The following is a 21,269-nucleotide window of genomic DNA, read 5'->3' as shown; positions in this document are numbered from 1 at the left end:
CAGATTACAGACTAGAGTTGGTTCCCCATGCTTTAGAAAATGCTGTACTTAAAGCCTGCCTTTTTTAACTAACCTAATATGGAACATATTAACTTGTACAAAATTTTTAAAATTTCTTACCTGCTGTTGTGTTTGCACTAAGGATTCTAGTACTTGATAATAACATTTTTAAAGTCTTTCAATTGTCCCCTCTGTTAATAAAGTAAATAATTATGGCAGATTAACCTCTTAACCAAGTTTGCTTGGAACGTGAATATTATCTAAAGCAAAACTATAATTTATTTGGACAAAATTATACGTGCCTCAAATCTTTTCACTTCCTCACGAATGGTTTTGGAGATCTGTTCGAAATCTTTTTCCCCTTGCTGAACTTTTGTCTCCCACTAGCAAAGGAAAAACATGCAAAAATAAGACAGCATTCAATGTTCCATCTATCGGTATCTGAACTTTTTTTTTTAGTATATTAGGGATAGTCATTCAAGAATTGAAAAGCACCTATTTGTTTTTTTACATACTTAAGGGAAAATATCAGTACAGTAATTTCAAAAGAACAATTTATAGAGAAGAATGTCATCAGATCAGTTAAAACAATTATATCTCAGGCAATATTATCTGCATACAAAATACAAAAATATCTTAATATTTTTATCAGCAATATTAATGTCCTGGTTTCGGCCAAATTTGGGGGAAAACCTCCAGGAGGAGCCCCCAGACAGCAAACCCCACGACTCCTCCCCCCCCCACCCCACCGGGTTCGGGAAGAATTTCCTTGGAGAAGAGTGGGAGAAAAAACCTGTTTATTTAACAAGCAAGACACTCCCCAGCACAGGGAAAAAAAACAACACCAGCTGACAAAAAACTCTTTCACCGTTCTGAAGGGATGACAAGTTCAGTCTCTCTGGCGAGTGGTCACGCAGTTATCAGTCTCTGGTGCTGGGGATGACTGCTGCAGGTGACAAAGTGTAGCCTCCCGGTGTTTCTTGGGGTTCCCAGGTCCCCGTCCGTTCAGATGGTATCCAGGAGAGGGAGGGGACGGGGTGGAAGAGAAAACAGTCCAGGGAAAAAGTTGGACTGCCTAGCTGAACTAACTAATAAGCAGAAAGCAAGGGCAAAGCGAAGGAAAGAAAAAGGCAGAAGCGAGCAAGCAGGCAAGCAAGCAGGCAAGCAAGCAAGCAAGCAAGCCGAGCTAAAACCTCTCCTAAACATAGACCATGGGGGAGGTGAGCCGGCTGATAACAAGACAAAACAAAGCTTCACTCTCAGACTCAGTCCTGGAAGCACAGGACATAATACCAAACATAATCAGGACACACGATTGGAGATAGAAACACCATAACATCACCCTAGGACATTCCACCCCTTATCTCCATATCGTGAACATACTAAACAGCATGTAAAAACTTCAGCAAGTAGAAATTTCCATCTTTCACTTATTCGGACACATTTTCTTCCATCTCACTTGCTCAAACCTTCGACACTTACACATTTCCTTCTATCTCACTTGCTCAGACCTTTGACACTTACATATTTCCTTCTGTCTCATGCTGCCTCACCCCACAATCAGATCTCCCTGAGGCACACATCGTGTTGTTCCATCTCTCTGCATTACCCACCATGTACAACCTGGTCCTTGAGCAAAGACAATCCCACGAATGGGTTTGTCTGTACTCGGGGCAGAATTGATCCAAACTGCCTTCCCTAACAAACCTCTGATATGTGCCACTGGGACTTTGTCTCCATCTACTATATTCAGGGACTCAGACTGGGCAGGGCCCGCTCGGTTGGTGGAACCCCGGGTGTTAACTAACCAAGTGGCCTTTGCTAAATGCTGCTCCCAGTTTTTGAATGATCCCCCACCCAATGCTCTCAAGGTGGTTTTTAACAGTCCATTGTACCTTTCCACCTTCCCTGCAGCTGGTGCATGGTAGGGGATATGGTACACCCACTCAATGCCATGTTCCCTAGCCCAAGTGTTGATAAGGCTATTCTTGAAATGAGTCCCATTGTCTGACTCAATCCTCTCAGGGGTGCCATGCCTCCAAAGGACCTGCTTTTCCAGGCCCAGGATGGTGTTACGGGCTGTAGCGTGAGACACAGGGTAGGTCTCCAACCATCCAGTGGTGGCTTCCACCATGGTCAGTACATAGCGCTTGCCCTGGCGGGTTTGAGGCAGTGTGATGTAGTCAATCTGCCAGGCCTCTCCATACTTGTACTTGGACCACCGCCCCCCATACCAGAGGGGCTTCACCCGCTTGGCTTGCTTGATGGCAGCGCACGTCTCACAGTCATGGATAACTTGAGAAATGCTGTCCATGGTTAGATCCACCCCTCGGTCTCGTGCCCACTTATATGTGGCATCTCTGCCCTGATGACCTGAGGCATCATGGGCCCATCGAGCCAGGAACAACTCTCCCTTGTGTTCCCAATCAAGGTCTATCTTCGACACCCCTATCTTTGCAGCCTGATCTACCTGCTGATTGTTTTTCTGCTCTTCATTAGCCCTACTTCTGGGAACATGGGCATCTACATGGCAAACCTTCACAGGTAATTTCTCTAACCGGGTAGCGATATCTTTCCACTCTTCGGCAGCCCAAATTGGTTTTCCTCTACGCTGCCAGTTAGCCTCTTTCCATCTCTCCAACCATCCCCACAGAGCATTGGCTACCATCCATGAATCGGTATAAAGGTAAAGCTTTGGCCACTTCTCTCTTTCAGCAATGTCTAAGGCCAGTTGAACCGCTTTGAGTTCAGCAAGTTGACTGGATCCACCCTCTCCTTCAGTGGCCTCTGCTACCCGTCGCGTGGGGCTCCATACGGCTGCTTTCCACCTCCGATTCATCCCCACAATGCGACAGGAACCGTCGGTGAATAGAGCATAGCGTGTTTCCTCTGCTGGCAGTTGGTTATATGGTGGAGCTTCTTCAGCCCGGGTCACTGGTTCTTGTTCCTCATCTGTGACACCAAAACTTTCACCTTCAGGCCAATTTGTAATTACTTCCAAAATCCCAGGGCGATTCAGTTTTCCAATCCGGGTGCGCTGTGTAATGAGGGCAATCCACTTGCTCCATGTAGCACTGGTGGCATGGTGGGTTGAGGGAACCTTTCCTCTGAACATCCACCCCAGCACTGGTAGTCGGGGTGCCAGAAGGAGTTGTGCTTCTGTGCCAACCACCTCTGAGGCTGCTTGGACCCCTTCGTAGGCAGCCAAGATCTCCTTCTCTGTTGGGGTGTAGTAAGCTTCAGACCCTCTGTAGCTCCGACTCCAAAATCCTAATGGTCGGCCTCGAGTCTCACCAGGCACCTTCTGCCACAGGCTCCAGGACAGACCATGGTTCCCGGCTGCAGAGTAGAGCACGTTCTTCACATCTGGTCCCGTCCTGACTGGGCCAAGGGCTACTGCATGAGCAATTTCCTGCTTTATCTGGGCAAAAGCTTGTTGCTGCTCAGGGCCCCAATGGAAATCGTTCTTCTTGCGGGTGACCAGGTAAAGAGGGCTCACAATCTGACTGTACTCAGGAATGTGCATCCTCCAAAAACCTATGGCGCCTAAGAAAGCTTGGGTCTCCTTCTTGTTGGTTGGTGGGGACATAGCTGTGATTTTGTTGATGATATCAGTAGGAATCTGACGCCGTCCATCTTGCCACTTCACTCCCAGGAACTGGATCTCTCGAGCAGGTCCCTTAACTTTACTCTTCTTGATGGCGAAGCCGGCTTCCAGGAGGATTTGGATGATTCTCTCTCCTTTCTTGAACACTTCTGCTGCTGTGTTCCCCCACACAATGATATCATCAATATATTGTAAATGTTCTGGAGCCTCACCTTTTTCTAGTGTAGTCTGGATCAGTCCATGGCAGATAGTAGGACTGTGCTTCCACCCCTGGGGCAGTCGATTCCAGGTGTACTGCACTCCCCTCCATGTGAAAGCGAACTGAGGCCTGCACTCTGCTGCCAGAGGAATGGAGAAAAATGCATTGGTGATATCGATAGTGGCGTACCACTTTGCTGCCTTGGACTCCAGCTCGTACTGCAGTTCCAGCATGTCCGGCACGGCAGCGCTCAGTGGTGGAGTCACCTCATTCAATGCACGATAGTCTACGGTCAGTCTCCATTCTCCTTCAGATTTACGTACAGGCCAGATGGGGCTGTTGAAGGGTGAGTGGGTTTTGCTGACCACCCCTTGGCTCTCCAGCTCACGGATCATTTTATGGATGGGAACCACAGCATCTCGAGTTGTTCTGTATTGTCGGCGATGCACTATGGAAGTGGCAATTGGTACCTTTTGCTCTTCTCCTTTCAGAAGTCCTACAGTACTTGGATTCTCAGACAGTCCAGACAAGGTGTTCAATTGCTGGATGCCCTCTGTCACCACAGCTGCTATCCCAAATGCCCACCTGAATCCTTTTGGATCTTTAAAATACCCCCTTCGGAGGTAATCTATGCCCAAAATGCATGGTGCCTCTGGGCCAGTCACAATAGGATGTTTTTTCCATTCATGTCCAGTCAAGCTCACATCAGCTTCCACCAAGGTAAAGTCCTGTGATCCACCTGTCACACCAGCAATAGAAACAGATTCTGCCCCCACATATCTTGATGGGACTAATGTGCATTGGGCACCAGTATCAACCAAAGCTTTATACTTTTGTGGTTCCGATGTGCCAGGCCAACGAATCCACACAGTCCAGAAGACACGATTTTCCCTCGCCTCTCCCTGGCTAGAGGCAGGGCCCCTCTAAGCCTGTTTATCCTTCTTTCCTTGGGCATATGTCTTAGAGGTTCCTTCAAGGGGATCAGACATATCATCATCATCATACTTGGCAGCTTGGCTACGGGCAACTGGAGCTGCTCTCCTTTTGGTGGAACTTCCTCTTTGGGTCTTGCCTTCCTTCAATTCACGCACCCGTTGTGCCAGAGCAGCAGTAGATTTTCCATCCCATCTCCTCATGTTTTCTCCGCAATCACGTAGGAAGAACCACAGCTCAGCTCGTGGGGTGTACCTCCTCTCCCCATCAGGGGAACGTCTGCGTTGGATACCAGGGCCTCTAATTTGTACTGCTGAGATTTGGAGAAGGTCCTCTTTAATCTCCTCCCTGAGTCTTTTATGATTCTCCTCTATCTTGTCTTCTAATTTCTGCAGACGTGTTTCCACAGCTGCAATTCTGGCATGTGTTGGGCCATGCACAGCATCTGCATATGCTCGGAGCTTCTTTGCCATATCAAGCACGGTCTCATCCCTCTCGTCCCGCTTCATTATTGCTAAAGCAGAAGCATATTCATGGGGCCCAAGTCGTACAAGTTTTCGCCACATCACAGATGTACATGGTACCAAGTCCGGATTCCTAGTTGTTATGTCATCTGAGAAGATAATCTCTGCCACTGCCATTTCTCTTAGGCGTTGGATCCCTTGTTCTATCGTCTTCCAGTGGGTCTGCTGCATATAAAGATCATCTGCACACAGGTATCTTTGTGCTACACTGTCCAGGACCCGTGCCCAGAGGCTGTGAGGGTTAGGCCCTCTCATCATTCCTTGGTCGATGACAGGATCATGTGACAGGGATCCCAAATGCCTGGCTTCAGTGCCATCCAGAATTGTAGCCTCGCCTGCAGCATCCCAAAGACGGACCAACCAACTAATTATAGACTCATCAGGTCTTCGGGTGTAATCCTTTCTTAGGCCACGGAGGTCCTTTAGGGAAAAAGACTCAATATTGGCCTCTGATCTTTTACCAGTTGCTTTGACTCCTGGTTTTATGTCAGGAGGCGTCGAGGGTCCTTCTCCTGCATCATCATCATCATCATCATCCACTGGTCGATCAGTCTTGTCTGTGCACTTTCCACTTCTCATGCTAGTAGCAACAGCCATTGGTTGAGGCTTACTGACAGGTTTAGCTGCTGGCTTAGGCTCACTGTCTGGTGTAGTTGTTGGCCTCGAGCCTGGGGTGTTGGCTGCAGCCTGAGTGACTGGGATAGTGGCTGATTTATCTGCCTGTCCCCCTTCCTCTGTCTGCTGCCCTACAGTATCTAGCAGGGTACGGTAAGCATATGCCAGGGCCCAGCTCACTGCAATGATCTTCTTCTCCTTAGAATTACCATGGCACTTCTCTTTCAGGTACTTTGCCACCTCAGCTGGGTTCTGAATTTGTTCACATGGAAAATCCCAGGATGTAGGGTCAGAAAATTCCTTTAAGATTTGGCCCATATCCTCCCATTTCCCACACCATTCAGGATTCCTCACGCCTGGCTCTACTCTGGGGTCAGGGGTCTCAGCCCCTCTAGAAATCTCAGCTCTCATTCTAGAGAAACTGCAGACTGTATAGAGAAAGCTTACTATATTAAACACCAGAAAGATGGTCTCTTTAACACTCAGGGGGAACTGAACATTCTCTAATAAGGATGTAACAAATTCAGAGGAGAAGAAGGAGAACAAAGGCTGAAAAGCCTCATCCCCTGCTTCTCCTCTAACAAACTGAGTGCACAACCACAACCAAGAACCATACATTCCTGGAACAGACTCCAGCACCTTTATAAATCTCCTGCAGGCCATTAAAACCAAGCCCAGCCCGATGGATATTTTGGTCAATGCCCCTCTACTACAGAAACTACGCATTAGGGACAATACTGGAGCTATTTCTGGATAAGCAAATAAACCCAGGGACCACAGAGGTATTAAGACCTCAAAAAACCCTAGGGACAAAGAACCCATGCAGGCCTCCACCCCAAAAGACATGAATTCCAACAACATAGCCAATAACTGCTCTATACCAACACAAAAGAATTTGAACCAAATTATTATTATTAGAAGAGGGTTTTTTCCCACTTTCTCAAGCCTCGAGTTGGGCGCCAATATATTTGTCCTGGTTTCGGCCAAATTTGGGGGAAAACCTCCAGGAGGAGCCCCCAGACAGCAAACCCCACGACTCCTCCCCCCCCCACCCCACCGGGTTCGGGAAGAATTTCCTTGGAGAAGAGTGGGAGAAAAAACCTGTTTATTTAACAAGCAAGACACTCCCCAGCACAGGGAAAAAAAACAACACCAGCTGACAAAAAACTCTTTCACCGTTCTGAAGGGATGACAAGTTCAGTCTCTCTGGCGAGTGGTCACGCAGTTATCAGTCTCTGGTGCTGGGGATGACTGCTGCAGGTGACAAAGTGTAGCCTCCCGGTGTTTCTTGGGGTTCCCAGGTCCCCGTCCGTTCAGATGGTATCCAGGAGAGGGAGGGGACGGGGTGGAAGAGAAAACAGTCCAGGGAAAAAGTTGGACTGCCTAGCTGAACTAACTAATAAGCAGAAAGCAAGGGCAAAGCGAAGGAAAGAAAAAGGCAGAAGCGAGCAAGCAGGCAAGCAAGCAGGCAAGCAAGCAAGCAAGCAAGCCGAGCTAAAACCTCTCCTAAACATAGACCATGGGGGAGGTGAGCCGGCTGATAACAAGACAAAACAAAGCTTCACTCTCAGACTCAGTCCTGGAAGCACAGGACATAATACCAAACATAATCAGGACACACGATTGGAGATAGAAACACCATAACATCACCCTAGGACAATTAAGAAACAGGAAATTTAAAGATTCTTTAGTGAAAAGAAAATATCTCTAAATCTTTATTAGCTATTCCCTTTATAAAAACTGCTATGAAGGTGTCTTAGGTTGTGATGAAGGATGTGACCAAAGGTGTGTATTCTATCACCATCTGTTGAAACCAGGTGGGGCAGTGCTCCTTATCTTTGTGTGAGATATCCTCTGCTAATGGGTCACCTGTTAAAAACCAGTTGGAGCAGTGTTCTTTTCCACTACCCATCCTTCCTCCAGGAAGATATCTTCTGTTAATGGGCCATCGAGTCCCACTGAATGGCTGATATAATTACATCATCCCATTGGGAGATGCTCCACCCAGGGGGATGAGCCAAACATTTCCCACCTAGATAAAAACTGTACAACAGTACACCGTCAGCAATACCGTACTGACAGAGACTCAGTGATTCCCATCCATGAAATGATCCCTAAACTGGAGAGCCAAGGGGTGGTCAGCAAAACCCACTCACCCTTCAACAGCCCCATCTGGCCTGTGCGTAACTCAGAAGGAGAATGGAGATTGACCGTAGACTATCGTGCATGGAATGAGGTGACTCCACCGCTGAGCGCTGCTGTGCCAGACATGCTGTAACTCCAGTACGAGCTGGAGTCCAAGGCAGCAAAGTGGTATGCCACTATCGATATCGCCAATGCATTTTTCTCCATTCCTCTGGCAGCAGAATGCAGGCCTCAGTTTGCTTTCACCTGGAGGGGAGTGCAGTACACCTGGAATCATCTGCCCCAGGGGTGGAAGCACAGTCCCACCATCTGTCATGGGCTGATCCAGGCTGCACTGGAGAAGGGTGAGGCCCCCGAACATCTACAGTATATCGATGACATCATTGTATGGGGCAGCACAGCAGGGGAAGTCTTCGAGAAAGGACAGAAGATTATCCAGATTCTGCTGAAAGCTGGTTTTTCCATTAAGCGAAGTAAAGTTAAGGGACCGGCTCAGGAAATTCAGTTTCTAGGAGTCAAGTGGCAAGATGGACGTCCTCAGATCCCAACAGAGGTAATTAATAAGATCACCGCTATGTCTCCACCTACCAACAAGAAGGAAACACAAGCCTTCCTAGGTGCCATAGGCTTTTGGAGAATGCACATTCCTGAGTACAGTCAGATTGTGAGCCCTCTCTACCTGGTTACCCGCAAGAAGAACGATTTCCACTGGGGCCCTGAGCAGCAGCAAGCCTTCGCCCAGATCAAGCAAGAGATTGCTCATGCAGTAGCCCTTGGCCCAGTCAGGACGGGACCAGATGTGAAGAACGTGCTCTACTCTGCAGCTGGGAACCATGGTTTGTCTTGGAGCCTGTGGCAGAAGGTGCCTGGTGAGACTCAGGGTCGGCCACTGGGATTCTGGAGCAGAAGCTACAAAGGATCTGAAGCCAACTACACTCCCACAGAGAAGGAGATCTTGGCCGCCTATGAAGGAGTTCAAGCTGCCTCAGAGGTGGTTGGCACAGAAACACAACTCCTCCTGGCACCCCGACTACCAGTGCTGGGCTGGATGTTCAAGGGAAAGGTGCCTTCCACACATCACGCCACTGACACCACATGGAGCAAGTGGATTGCTCTCATCACTCAGCGCGCCCGTTTTGGGAATCCAAATCGCCCTGGGATTCTGGAAATAATTACAAACTAGCCTGAAGGTGAGACTTTTGGATTGTCTTCTGAAGAAGAAGAGGAGCAAGTGGCACGTGCTGAGGAAGCCCCACCATATAATGAGCTACCGGAGGCTGAAAGACGATATGCCCTCTTCACTGATGGTTCCTGCCGAATTGTAGGCACTAATCGGAAATGGAAAGCTGCAGTATGGAGCCCCACACGACAAGTTGCACAAGCTACCGAGGGACAAGGTGGATCGAGTCAGGTCGTAGAGCTAAAAGCCGTCCAGTTGGCTTTGGATATTGCTGAACGAGAGAAGTGGCCAAGGCTCTATCTCTACACTGACTCATGGATGGTAGCTAATGCTCTGTGGGGATCGCTGGATCGCTGGAAAAAGGCCAACTGGCAGTGCAGAGGGAATCCCATCTGGGCAGCTGAGATTTGGCAGGACATTGCTGCCCAAGTAGAGAAATTGACCATAAAGGTTCGACACGTGGATGCACATGTACCCAAAAGCCGGGCTAATGAAGAACATCACAACAAAGAGCAGGTGGACCGAGCTGCCAAAGTGAAAGTATCACAGGTGGATCTAGACTGGCAGCACAAGGGAGAATCATTCCTAGCTCGTTGGGCCCATGATGCCTCTGGTCATCAGGGGAGAGATGCGACGTACCGATGGGCCCGTGACCGAGGGGTGGACCTTTCCATGGACAGCATCTCACAAGTCATCCACGACTGCGAGACCTGTGCCGCAATCAAACAGGCCAAGCGGGTGAAGCCTCTGTGATATGGTGGACGATGGTCGAAGTACAGGTATGGGGAAGCCTGGCAAATTGACTGCATCACCCTTCCCCAAACCCGCCAGGGCAAATGCTACGTACTGACCATGGTGGAAGCAACTACAGGATGGTTAGAGACCTACCCTGTGCCTCATGCCACTGCCCGGAACACCATCTTGGGCCTAGAAAAACAAGTCCTTTGGAGGCATGGTACCCCTGAGAGAATTGAATCAGACAACGGAACCCATTTCAAGAACGGCCTTATCAACACCTGGGCCAAAGAACATGGTATTGAATGGATATATCATATCCCTTACCATGCGCCAGCTGCCGGGAAAGTTGAACGGTGTAATGGACTCCTTAAGACTACTTTAAAAGCACTTGGTGGTGGAACCTTCAGAAATTGGGAAATGAACTTGGCCAAAGCCACCTGGATGGGTAACACCCGAGGGTCCATCAATCGAGCCGGTCCTGCCCACTCTGAACCCCTGCACACAGTGGATGGGGACAAGGTCCCTGTGGTACACATGAAAGGTATTTTAGGAAAGACTGTTTGGATTAATCCCACCACAGGCAAAGGCAAACCAATCCGTGTGATTGTTTTTGCTCAAGGACCTGGTTGCACTTGGTGGGTAATGCACAAAGATGGGGAAACCCGTTGTGTACCGCAAGGAGACCTAATTTTTAGTGAGAACTGTATGTAAGGTTTCATTTTGTATTATATATCTGTAAGAGGGTATTGGTTCGGGTGTGATGTAGATGGTAATAGAATAAGGGGTGGATTATGTCCTGGGGTACAATGCAAAAATGTGTATTCTATCACCATCTGTTGAAATGTGGGAGGGGTGGTGATCCTTATCTCTGTGGGAGATATCCTCTGCTGATGTGCCATCTGATAAGATCGGGGGATGATCATCGTTATCTATTCACAAACCATCCTTCCTGCAGAAGATATATTCCGTTAATGGGCCATTAAGTCCTATTGTGTGAGTGATAAGATTACATCATCCCATTGGGAGATGCCCCAACCAGGGGCAGGAGCCAAGCCTTTCCTACCTAGATAAAAAACTGGGGTTTGGGACCCGAGGGCAGACCTTTCTACTGGATCCCAGAGGAAAGTCGGACCTTTTCCACATCATCGCTGGATCTTCGGAGGAAAACTGCACCTTCTACAGGAGCACTGCTTCAACAGAACCACATCTGTCATCCTGGAGGACTGCAGCCACCATTTATACGGACTGCTACCAACACCCTGACTGACAGGGTGTCAGGTTGTATTTCTGACTGTGTTGGTGGTTGTTTCTTTTATATTATTGCATGTATTTTATTTTTTCTCTTTTCTCCTATTAAATTGTATTACTGACTTGGAGTCTCGCACGGGTTTTACTTTCAAACCAACACAGACACCCATCCATAAGAAGGGCTGAAAGGAGGACCAGGGCCTGACCTCGGTGCCCCACAAGATTATGGAACAGATCATCTTGAGTGCTATCATACAACACCCATAGGATGGCCAAGGACTCAGACCCAGCCAGCGTGGATTTAGGTGGGGTAGATCCTGCCTGACCAACCTGATCTCCTGTTGGAGGTTGAATTGTTCTCTTTTCTTTCTGTGGAATTTTTCCCATTGTTATGCTAAGTATTTGTGGCTATACCTTAGTAGCAATAGTTTTCTCTCGAAGGGGTGTGGGGGATAGGGGGAGACCGGAAAAGGAAAGGTGGCACAGGGGCCTGGGGTCTCTGGCTATCGCTGTCTCGCTCGCTGGTGGAGTGGAAGGAAAACGGCTGGAGCTCCTATCTACCGTCCTCCCCACCATCCCAGCGACGGGAGCCACGTTCCCTGCTGTCGGACATCGCTCGGCTGTTTTCCTGCCTCATCCTACTACCTCCGGGCACTCTGCTGAGCACCACGACTTACACCGTGAGGAGGGAGTCGCTCCTCCATCCCTCTCACACCTGGGCCACTGCCATCACTCCAGCCCTCTTTGACTGGGTGGGACCTGCCCTGCCCACAGCACCGTTAACTGAGTGCAGGGAAAGAGGGCCTGTGGCCAAAAGGGACTGGAACTGTGCTATCCTGTTCTGTTTTGCTGTCAATTTTTATAGCTGTTGTTGTTTCTGCTGTTTGCCTTGTTAGATATCAGTAAAGAACTGTTATTCCTATCCCCATATCTTCTGCCTGAAAGCCTCTGATTTGAAACTAAAATAATTAGAAGGGAGGGGGTTGCACTTTGCATCTCAGGAAAGGGGTTTTCGCCTTTCCTTAGCAAATACCTGTCTTTCAAACTAAGACATCTCCTTTTATGACCAGGTGACCCACCTAGTGGATGAGGGAAAGGCTATGGATACAGCCTATCTGGATTTCAACAAAGCCTTTGACACTGGCTCCCACAGCATACTCCTGGAAAAGCTGGCAGCCCACGGCTTGGACAGGAGCACTCTTCACTGGGTTAAGAACTGGATGGATGGCAGGGCCCAGAGAGTGGTGGTGAATGATTCTGCATCCAATTGACAGCCACTCACCACTGGTGTCCCTCAGGGATCTGTGTTGGGCCCAGTCCTGTTTAATATCTTTATCAATGATCTGGATGAGGGATTTGAGTCCACCATCAGCAAATTTGCAGATGACACCGAGCTGGGAGCTAATGTTGATCTGTTGGAGGGTAGGAGAGCTCTGCAAAAAGACCTGGATAGGCTGTATAGATGGGCTGAGTCCAAAAATATGATGTTTAACAAGTTCAAATGCTGGGTCCTGCACTTTGACCACTACAATCTCCCTGCAGCACTATAAGATGCGGACAGAGGGGCTGGATAGCAGCCAGGTGGAATGGGGCCTGGGGGTGCTGGTCAACAGCCTGGCTGGAGCATCTCCCAATGGGATGATGTAATCTTATCAGTCACACAATAGGACTTAATGGCCCATTAACAGAATATATCTTCTGCAGGAAGGATGGGTTGTGAAAAGATAACCATGATCATTCCCCTGATTTTATCAGATGGCACATCAGCAGAGGATATCTCCCACAGAGATAAGGATCATCACACCTCCCACATTTCAACAGATGGTGATAGAATACACATTTTTGCATTGTACCCCAGGACAGCCCCTCAATTCAGGAAGGATGTTGAGATACTTGAATGCTTGCAGAGAAGGGCAACAAGGCTGGTGAAGGGTCCGGAACATAAGCCCTATGAAGAGCAGCTGATGGAGCTGGGGATGTTTAGCCTGGAGAAAAGGAGGCTCAAGTGAGACCTTATCACTCTCTACAACTACCTGAAAGGAGGATGTAGCCAGGTAGGGGGCGGTCTCTTCTCACAGTCAAACAGCGACAGGGCAAGAGGACAGTCTTAAGCTGTGCCAGGGGAAGTTTAGGCTAGACAGTAGAAAAAAATTATTTTCAGAAAGAGTGATTGGACATTGGAATAGACTTCCCAGGAAGGTGGTGGAGTCACTGTCCCTGGAAGCGTTTACAAAAAGACTGGTTGTGGCACTTAGTGCCATGGTTTAGTTGATAAGGTGGTGTTAGGTAATAGGTTGGACTTGATGATCTCCAAGGTCTTTTCCAACCTAGTTGATTCTGTGATATAGTGGGATAGATTTTAGAATCCATCTTTACTCCTCAAATATCTACCTTTAGGAAGACACTAGCCATATGCAATTTGGCTCTACAAATGGAAACTATCAAATTCAACTCAGTTGGGATTTACTGAAATAAATGAACAATTGTAAGTCACGACTTAAATGACCTTACAAAACAGATTGGCTTTAGACCTATTGCTGTTACATGAACATGGAGTATGTGCTTATGTGAATTTAAACAACAATAATTTTTGTGGGCACATTCCAAATGTGACTGCTAAATTGGATGATCAGATAGAGAAGATAAATTCAGTTGCTGAATCTAGCAGAGAATTAAGGGCAGGATTAGAAAGTAACTGATTAAATAAAATATTTAGAGGATTTGGATTTCTTTGGTTGGTTGTTCTCACTTTCGCAAAGTATAATTGTGATCATAGTAATAATTGTGATTATGATACTTGCTTTAAGGTGCATAAAAAACATAATCACTAATGCAATGTGAGGAACTTAGATGATGTTAGTAAAAAAGCAAAGTGAGGTTTCTGAAAGACTGAAGGGAAGACAAGCTTCACCAGCCTCAAAGGGGGAGAATGTTGCCAGATGAAAAATTGTTTGCATCTGGTAAGCTAACACAATGCTTATTCTTCAAACAACACTGGCCTATGGAACTGCACAATGATTATTCTGTAGGAAGAAGAACGGGAAAGCAACCACCCCAGTTGTGCCAACTTTTACCAGCTCACCAGGCTGTCAGATATGACTTTGGGGTCACTGACCACCAGGGACCACCAAAGTTCCCCCCCAGGACAGAAGAATGCATGCTTAAAGGGGAGGGAACATATGTTAAGGACTACAGGGAAATGATCATCATATGTATGTTTATTCTGGGAAAATCACTGAATATGTATGTAAAATATAGTATATAAACAGGAACATTTCTGTACTCAGCATTCACAGTATTTCAGAGGAGCTATTCCCTCATGCATCTGTTCAAATAAAGAATGCCTGCCTCTTAATGCCACATTCATGTTAAGGAGGTTTTATTTGTAACGATTTTTGGTAACAGTACTTAATAGCCAGCTGGGCTTAAACTATGACACTGGATGATCTCTAAAAGATCCTGTGCAACCGAAACCATTCTATAATTCTGTGTTGCTGCCTTCAATATAAACTCAATCTGTTATAAATGCTACTTTTAAGAGTGCTAAAAAATATCTAAAGAAACAAAATAAAAATTTAATGTTTCACAAGATACATTTCTTTATTATCATAATCACAGAAACATGATTTTGAACAGGAATGTGTAGGTGAACATTAGTCAATGCAATAAATTTTGTTTCAAAGATCAGATAAACATACTACAGAACATTGTATTGTAAAGAATAAAAATACTGCTTTTGGTGCAAGTATTAAGATGCAATAGTGTTCTATTCAGCAATGTATTGCAGAACATCATGCCACAGTCTACTTTAAAGAGGGTCACAACATGCAGTTTATTAATAAAATACTGTGGTATATAAAACCACCATACATTAATTCATAAAATATATAGCGGTTTATTTGAATTATTTTGAAGTGATTTTAGTGTGGAATTTAGTTTTTATCCAGGAGAAAAAGCCAGAGTCTCTTGCTATTTGGAATAATCTTCTTTTAGGCGATGGATTTAGCTTCAGGTAGGAATGCCTCCCAGTATTTTATTAGCTTGTAGAGAAGGAAAAAAAGCTACCTTACTTTAAGTACTGAATATTGGAAAAACCCACACATACTCTTCCTCTTGTAATGACCTTATCTTCACTGGACAAAGTAAGAACACAGATGTTTATCTATGGTCCATTCGTTAATTATCCATTCACATTATTATATTATGCAAGAAAACCACTAGTAATAAACACACAAATCCGCTCATGCAATCAGAGTTATTCTTACCCACTGAGTACAGAATACAGCTATACAGAATTTGTTTGCGTAGTGAGTTTGCCATTCTTGCCTCTAAAGGCATTTGGGGTTTCTTTAATTTTTTTTTTTTTTTAATCAAAGCTGGAGGGTTATATTCCCAGATTGGAAAAAAAAAGAACATTAGTGTTGGAACCAGGCCTACTTCTGAGTCACCAAAGGCTGTTTTATTGCTGTACAATATTCAGTACATTTTTTTTTTTAAAGCAGATAAACATTTGAGTAGTCAAGTCTCTTCAGTAAGCCTAAGCATGTATTTAATGCATTTTACACCAATCTACAAGTAAAAGTATTAGTTGAATAGACCCTCTCCTCCCTATCTCCCTGAATTAGGGCTCTGCAAGTAAGAATAATAATAGCTGGGAAATAGCAATCACTATGTTCTCATGCAACAGATTACAGACTAGAGTTGGTTCCCCATGCTTTAGAAAATGCTGTACTTAAAGCCTGCCTTTTTTAACTAACCTAATATGGAACATATTAACTTGTACAAAATTTTTAAAATTTCTTACCTGCTGTTGTGTTTGCACTAAGGATTCTAGTACTTGATAATAACATTTTTAAAGTCTTTCAATTGTCCCCTCTGTTAATAAAGTAAATAATTATGGCAGATTAACCTCTTAACCAAGTTTGCTTGGAACGTGAATATTATCTAAAGCAAAACTATAATTTATTTGGACAAAATTATACGTGCCTCAAATCTTTTCACTTCCTCACGAATGGTTTTGGAGATCTGTTCGAAATCTTTTTCCCCTTGCTGAACTTTTGTCTCCCACTAGCAAAGGAAAAACATGCAAAAATAAGACAGCATTCAATGTTCCATCTATCGGTATCTGAACTTTTTTTTTTAGTATATTAGGGATAGTCATTCAAGAATTGAAAAGCACCTATTTGTTTTTTTACATACTTAAGGGAAAATATCAGTACAGTAATTTCAAAAGAACAATTTATAGAGAAGAATGTCATCAGATCAGTTAAAACAATTATATCTCAGGCAATATTATCTGCATACAAAATACAAAAATATCTTAATATTTTTATCAGCAATATTAATGTCCTGGTTTCGGCCAAATTTGGGGGAAAACCTCCAGGAGGAGCCCCCAGACAGCAAACCCCACGACTCCTCCCCCCCCCACCCCACCGGGTTCGGGAAGAATTTCCTTGGAGAAGAGTGGGAGAAAAAACCTGTTTATTTAACAAGCAAGACACTCCCCAGCACAGGGAAAAAAAACAACACCAGCTGACAAAAAACTCTTTCACCGTTCTGAAGGGATGACAAGTTCAGTCTCTCTGGCGAGTGGTCACGCAGTTATCAGTCTCTGGTGCTGGGGATGACTGCTGCAGGTGACAAAGTGTAGCCTCCCGGTGTTTCTTGGGGTTCCCAGGTCCCCGTCCGTTCAGATGGTATCCAGGAGAGGGAGGGGACGGGGTGGAAGAGAAAACAGTCCAGGGAAAAAGTTGGACTGCCTAGCTGAACTAACTAATAAGCAGAAAGCAAGGGCAAAGCGAAGGAAAGAAAAAGGCAGAAGCGAGCAAGCAGGCAAGCAAGCAGGCAAGCAAGCAAGCAAGCAAGCCGAGCTAAAACCTCTCCTAAACATAGACCATGGGGGAGGTGAGCCGGCTGATAACAAGACAAAACAAAGCTTCACTCTCAGACTCAGTCCTGGAAGCACAGGACATAATACCAAACATAATCAGGACACACGATTGGAGATAGAAACACCATAACATCACCCTAGGACAATTAAGAAACAGGAAATTTAAAGATTCTTTAGTGAAAAGAAAATATCTCTAAATCTTTATTAGCTATTCCCTTTATAAAAACTGCTATGAAGGTGTCTTAGGTTGTGATGAAGGATGTGACCAAAGGTGTGTATTCTATCACCATCTGTTGAAACCAGGTGGGGCAGTGCTCCTTATCTTTGTGTGAGATATCCTCTGCTAATGGGTCACCTGTTAAAAACCAGTTGGAGCAGTGTTCTTTTCCACTACCCATCCTTCCTCCAGGAAGATATCTTCTGTTAATGGGCCATCGAGTCCCACTGAATGGCTGATATAATTACATCATCCCATTGGGAGATGCTCCACCCAGGGGGATGAGCCAAACATTTCCCACCTAGATAAAAACTGAGATTTGGAACACCAAGGCAGCCCTTACCCACTGGTTTCTGGGGGACAAAAGCTACCTGACATTTCTACAGGATCACTACTTCAACAAGACCACTTCATCTGAACTGCTACCACCACCCTAACTAGCAGGGTGTCAGGTTGTATTCTGACTATCTCAGTGGCTTTCTTTTGTACTATTGCATGTATTTTTCTCCTTTTTTTCCTATTAAGTTGTATTTCTGACTTGGAGTCTCTCACTGGTTTTGCTTTCAAAGCAGCACAGAAAGGAACCAAAACATTTATGCTTTCTTACCTATTCAATCAAATGTGAAAAAGTCTCAAAAAAATAGTTGTTTGTACTTTCCTATTTACATAAGAGATTATTAAATCTTCATCCCCACCTATGGCCAAGTAAATGGTAACTTTTGCCACATTTCTGCAGATGACAAGCTAACAGGGATGTGTTTATTGGTCAGAATGTATGTTTTTTAGGCAAGCCTAAACACACGCTCTCTTGCTCAGTGGGAATTGTTTAAGAGACAGCAGGAATTAAAAAAAAAAAAAAAAAAAGAAAAAATGCAGGTAAGAGCACAGAAGGAAAATTCAGAGGAAGTTGCTTGTAGAGTTTTGCCATACTGAGAACAAGGCATTAATATCAATAGTACAAAACACTTGGTCATATTTATCCTTTTTTTGTCAAAAGACATTCAACTACACAATTAAGAAAGCATCACCAGCTGTATTATCTTATTATTACTAGACCTTCCTTTGCTCTTACTTTTATGTAACTATTATATTGCTAAATTTAAATCATCTGTGTTAGTATATTATGAAAAAAGCTATCATCCTGACACTTCAGACATATGCATGCTAACAGAAATTATAAAATGCAACTCTATCTATTAATCTCAATATACTAACTGAACTATGGGAGCTAATAGATCTGGCAACAGTTATCTCAGAAAAAATGCAGCCAGGAAGCAACATGCACCAATATAATGTATTCCTGCTAGCAATCTAGTGGTGCTATTTAATCACAAGAGCATTTTGTGGTGCAGTGAACACCTATCCAAATTAATATCTTGAGATATTTATGTATTTAGTCTCTATTAATTCAAAATTCTCCTAATGTCTTTTCAGATGTACACTTATGGAGCTATGCAATAAGTCCTAACAGGATGTGCTTCAGGGAAACATTAATATGTGCACAGCCTAGAGAGTTAGCTAATAACTAAAACTATATAAAACTCAGTCTAGGAAAGAGAGATTAGTACTGCTTTGAAATAACTTTTTCCTTTGTATTATGACATCTTAGAGGTGTCCAAGACGTCAGTGATTTTCCCATCTTACAGTTTCTGACAAGGAAAAAATCACCCTCTTGTTTTATATGCTGTTTTGAGGACTACTCTTTTACCTTTTATCTGCACAAAGGAACTGAGTCACAGATGAAGCTCAAGCTGGATAGGCTTCCACTTTTCAATATCTCTGTCAAAAGGACTACTATTAAAGAATTCAGCAACTCTGAATATATTTCAGTGGAAGCAATAATTTTCTACCAGCATACTCAGATTCCAAGTTTACTTAAGTTTCTCTAAACATAGAATAAAGTAGGAAAAAAATCCATCAAGAACAAAATAATTATTCTTTTTATATTAATGACGAGGAATGGTCATTTAGTATTTCCTACTGTTCCAAACAGTCAGGAATTGGTTTTGCCAATGAGCTCCAGCTCACTTCTGCATGGTGGATGGATGACATCAAGAGAGCCAACCAGCAAAAATGTGAACACAAAAAAGTGACTTTTTTTTTTCTAGTCAACAAGGGCCTTTTAAAATAAAATTAGAAAGCTATGTTAATGAGCAACTTCAACACTGTATATAAAATATATTGAAGTGCATAGAACAAAGCAACTTTAGTTAGTGACAAATGAGGCAACCAAACAAAATAAAGTACATAAGAGATTGAAATCTGCAATGATGTTCTCCATTACTTAATGAGAAAATAGTGGTTCATAACTAGAATACAATAATGTTAAATAATTAAGCTGTCCTACCTCTTCAATCTCCTTAGTGAAGCATGTTAAAAAAATGTATAATCTATGAAACGTACACATTTTGGATTTTTACTGAAATTATAATATATGTATATTTTAAAAAATTTAAATATATATGTAAGCAAAACATGAGAACAGTTATCCATTAGTCCTTTTATCTAGATTTTAGCTTTAGAAACCAAGAGATGTTCTGACTATCCAAGTCTTCTGCAACAGTTAAAAGCATTTTTAAACTTGTTCATGTTCCCCTCTTCCCATATCCCTGACTCTTTAGAGACAGTATTTGACTGCCTTACATATCTCAGAATGGGTAACAATTATATCCATCTCAGATTTTAAATAAATTCCATTTAACAATGTCAGTAAACATGGAAAATAGTTAATATGTGATTTGTAAAAAAAAAAAAATGTATAAAACAGGACATTAAAGGGGAATGAATCAATAAAAAAAGTCTGCCTGAAAGAATAATATTAATACTTGACAACATTACCTCTTTTATATCATCTTTAGCTTGCTGCAGTTTATCAGGTCTGTTGACAACTTGGAGCTTTGCTTCAGCTTCACGTTTTTTTTGTAAAGTGACCTCAGCATCTTGCCATTTCTGCCAGGATTTCATCCGATGATCAAACACTCCCTGTAAGTATGGCATTTATTAAGCAATTGCAATTGTTAAAGCTGTCTAAATTCCTATTAGAAAACGTCATTTCTGGATAAAGCTGGAACAAGTGTACTCAAAAGAAACTTCACTCTGTCTTAGATTTAATTTGACATCATCCTTGCACAACTAAATACTATCTAAAAATAACAGAGGGCATTCAAGAAGCCTCTTTAGAGCAGACCCCTTGATGCTCCAAACAATTTTTTTTTCATGTCCCATGGATGGATGTAGAAGAATCAAATTATGTTTTTTACATATTATGTATTTGATAGACTATAACTATGTACATAATGCAAGTGAATGTATATAAATTTTTAAAATATTTTCCCAACAGTTTGACAAGTTCAAAGATATTTTGGGATAAATTCTAAGACATCCCTGGGTTGACACTTGGCTGGCTGCCAGACACTCACAGCTACTCTCTCATTCCCTCTCCTCGACAGGATGGGGAGAAAATAACATGAAAAGAAGCTCACAAGTCAGTATAAAGACAGGAAGATCACTTACCAATTACCACCACAGGCAAAACTTGGGGAAGATTATTTTATTGACAATTAAAACCAAAATAGAATGATGAAAAACAAAGGCAAAAACTAAAACACCTCTCCCCTCCCTCCTTCTTTCTAAGCTCAGCTTCACTTCTTCATTCCCGACTCCTCTACCTCCTCCTGCCTGAGCAGCACAGGAAGGATGAAGAGGTGCAGTCAGCTCACAACAGTTCCTCTCTGACACTCCTTCCTCCTCACAGTTTTCCCCTGTTCCCGCATGAGTCTTTCTCCCAGGCTGCAGTCCTTTAAGGACTGCTTCTGCATGGGCTCCTCTCCACAGGCAGCAGTTCCTGTCAGGAGCCTACTCCCATGTGGGTTTTCCAGGACTGAAACTTTCTTCAGGGCATATCCACTTGCTAAGGAGAGGTCATCTCCACAGGCTGCTGGGAAATACCTGCAAGCACCTCCTCCCTCTCCTT

General features: G+C 44.1%; 1 protein-coding gene and 1 long non-coding RNA gene across 2 annotated transcripts in view; both read right to left on the bottom strand.

Moving 5' to 3' along the window:
- Nucleotides 1–14,763: 14,763 nt before the first annotated feature.
- LOC148220139 (uncharacterized) lies at nt 14,764–17,668 on the bottom strand. Its single transcript, XR_015798861.1, has 3 exons — nt 16,742–17,668; nt 15,994–16,256; nt 14,764–15,229 (listed from the first exon to the last, which is right to left on the bottom strand). It is a non-coding gene; the product is annotated as an uncharacterized LOC148220139 (long non-coding RNA).
- A 1,652-nt stretch (nt 17,669–19,320) lies between these two features.
- LOC148220137 (sorting nexin-2-like) overlaps nt 19,321–21,269 on the bottom strand; it is a 165,761-nt gene continuing 163,812 nt past the window's right edge. Inside the window, exons 6-7 of the mRNA XM_088155791.1 lie at nt 20,135–20,278; nt 19,321–19,326 (exon numbers count right to left, since the gene is read on the bottom strand). Of these exons, the coding sequence (XP_088011917.1) occupies nt 19,321–19,326; nt 20,135–20,278 (150 nt within the window). The remainder of the gene's footprint in view (nt 19,327–20,134; nt 20,279–21,269) is intronic.

The sequence above is a fragment of the Sturnus vulgaris genome, chromosome W, assembly GCF_052056855.1.
Source record: "Sturnus vulgaris isolate bStuVul1 chromosome W, bStuVul1.hap1, whole genome shotgun sequence".
Classification (NCBI taxonomy): domain Eukaryota; kingdom Metazoa; phylum Chordata; class Aves; order Passeriformes; family Sturnidae; genus Sturnus; species Sturnus vulgaris.
The sequence above is the reverse complement of the archived record's forward strand: the minus strand, read 5'-3'. Positions and strand labels throughout refer to the sequence as shown.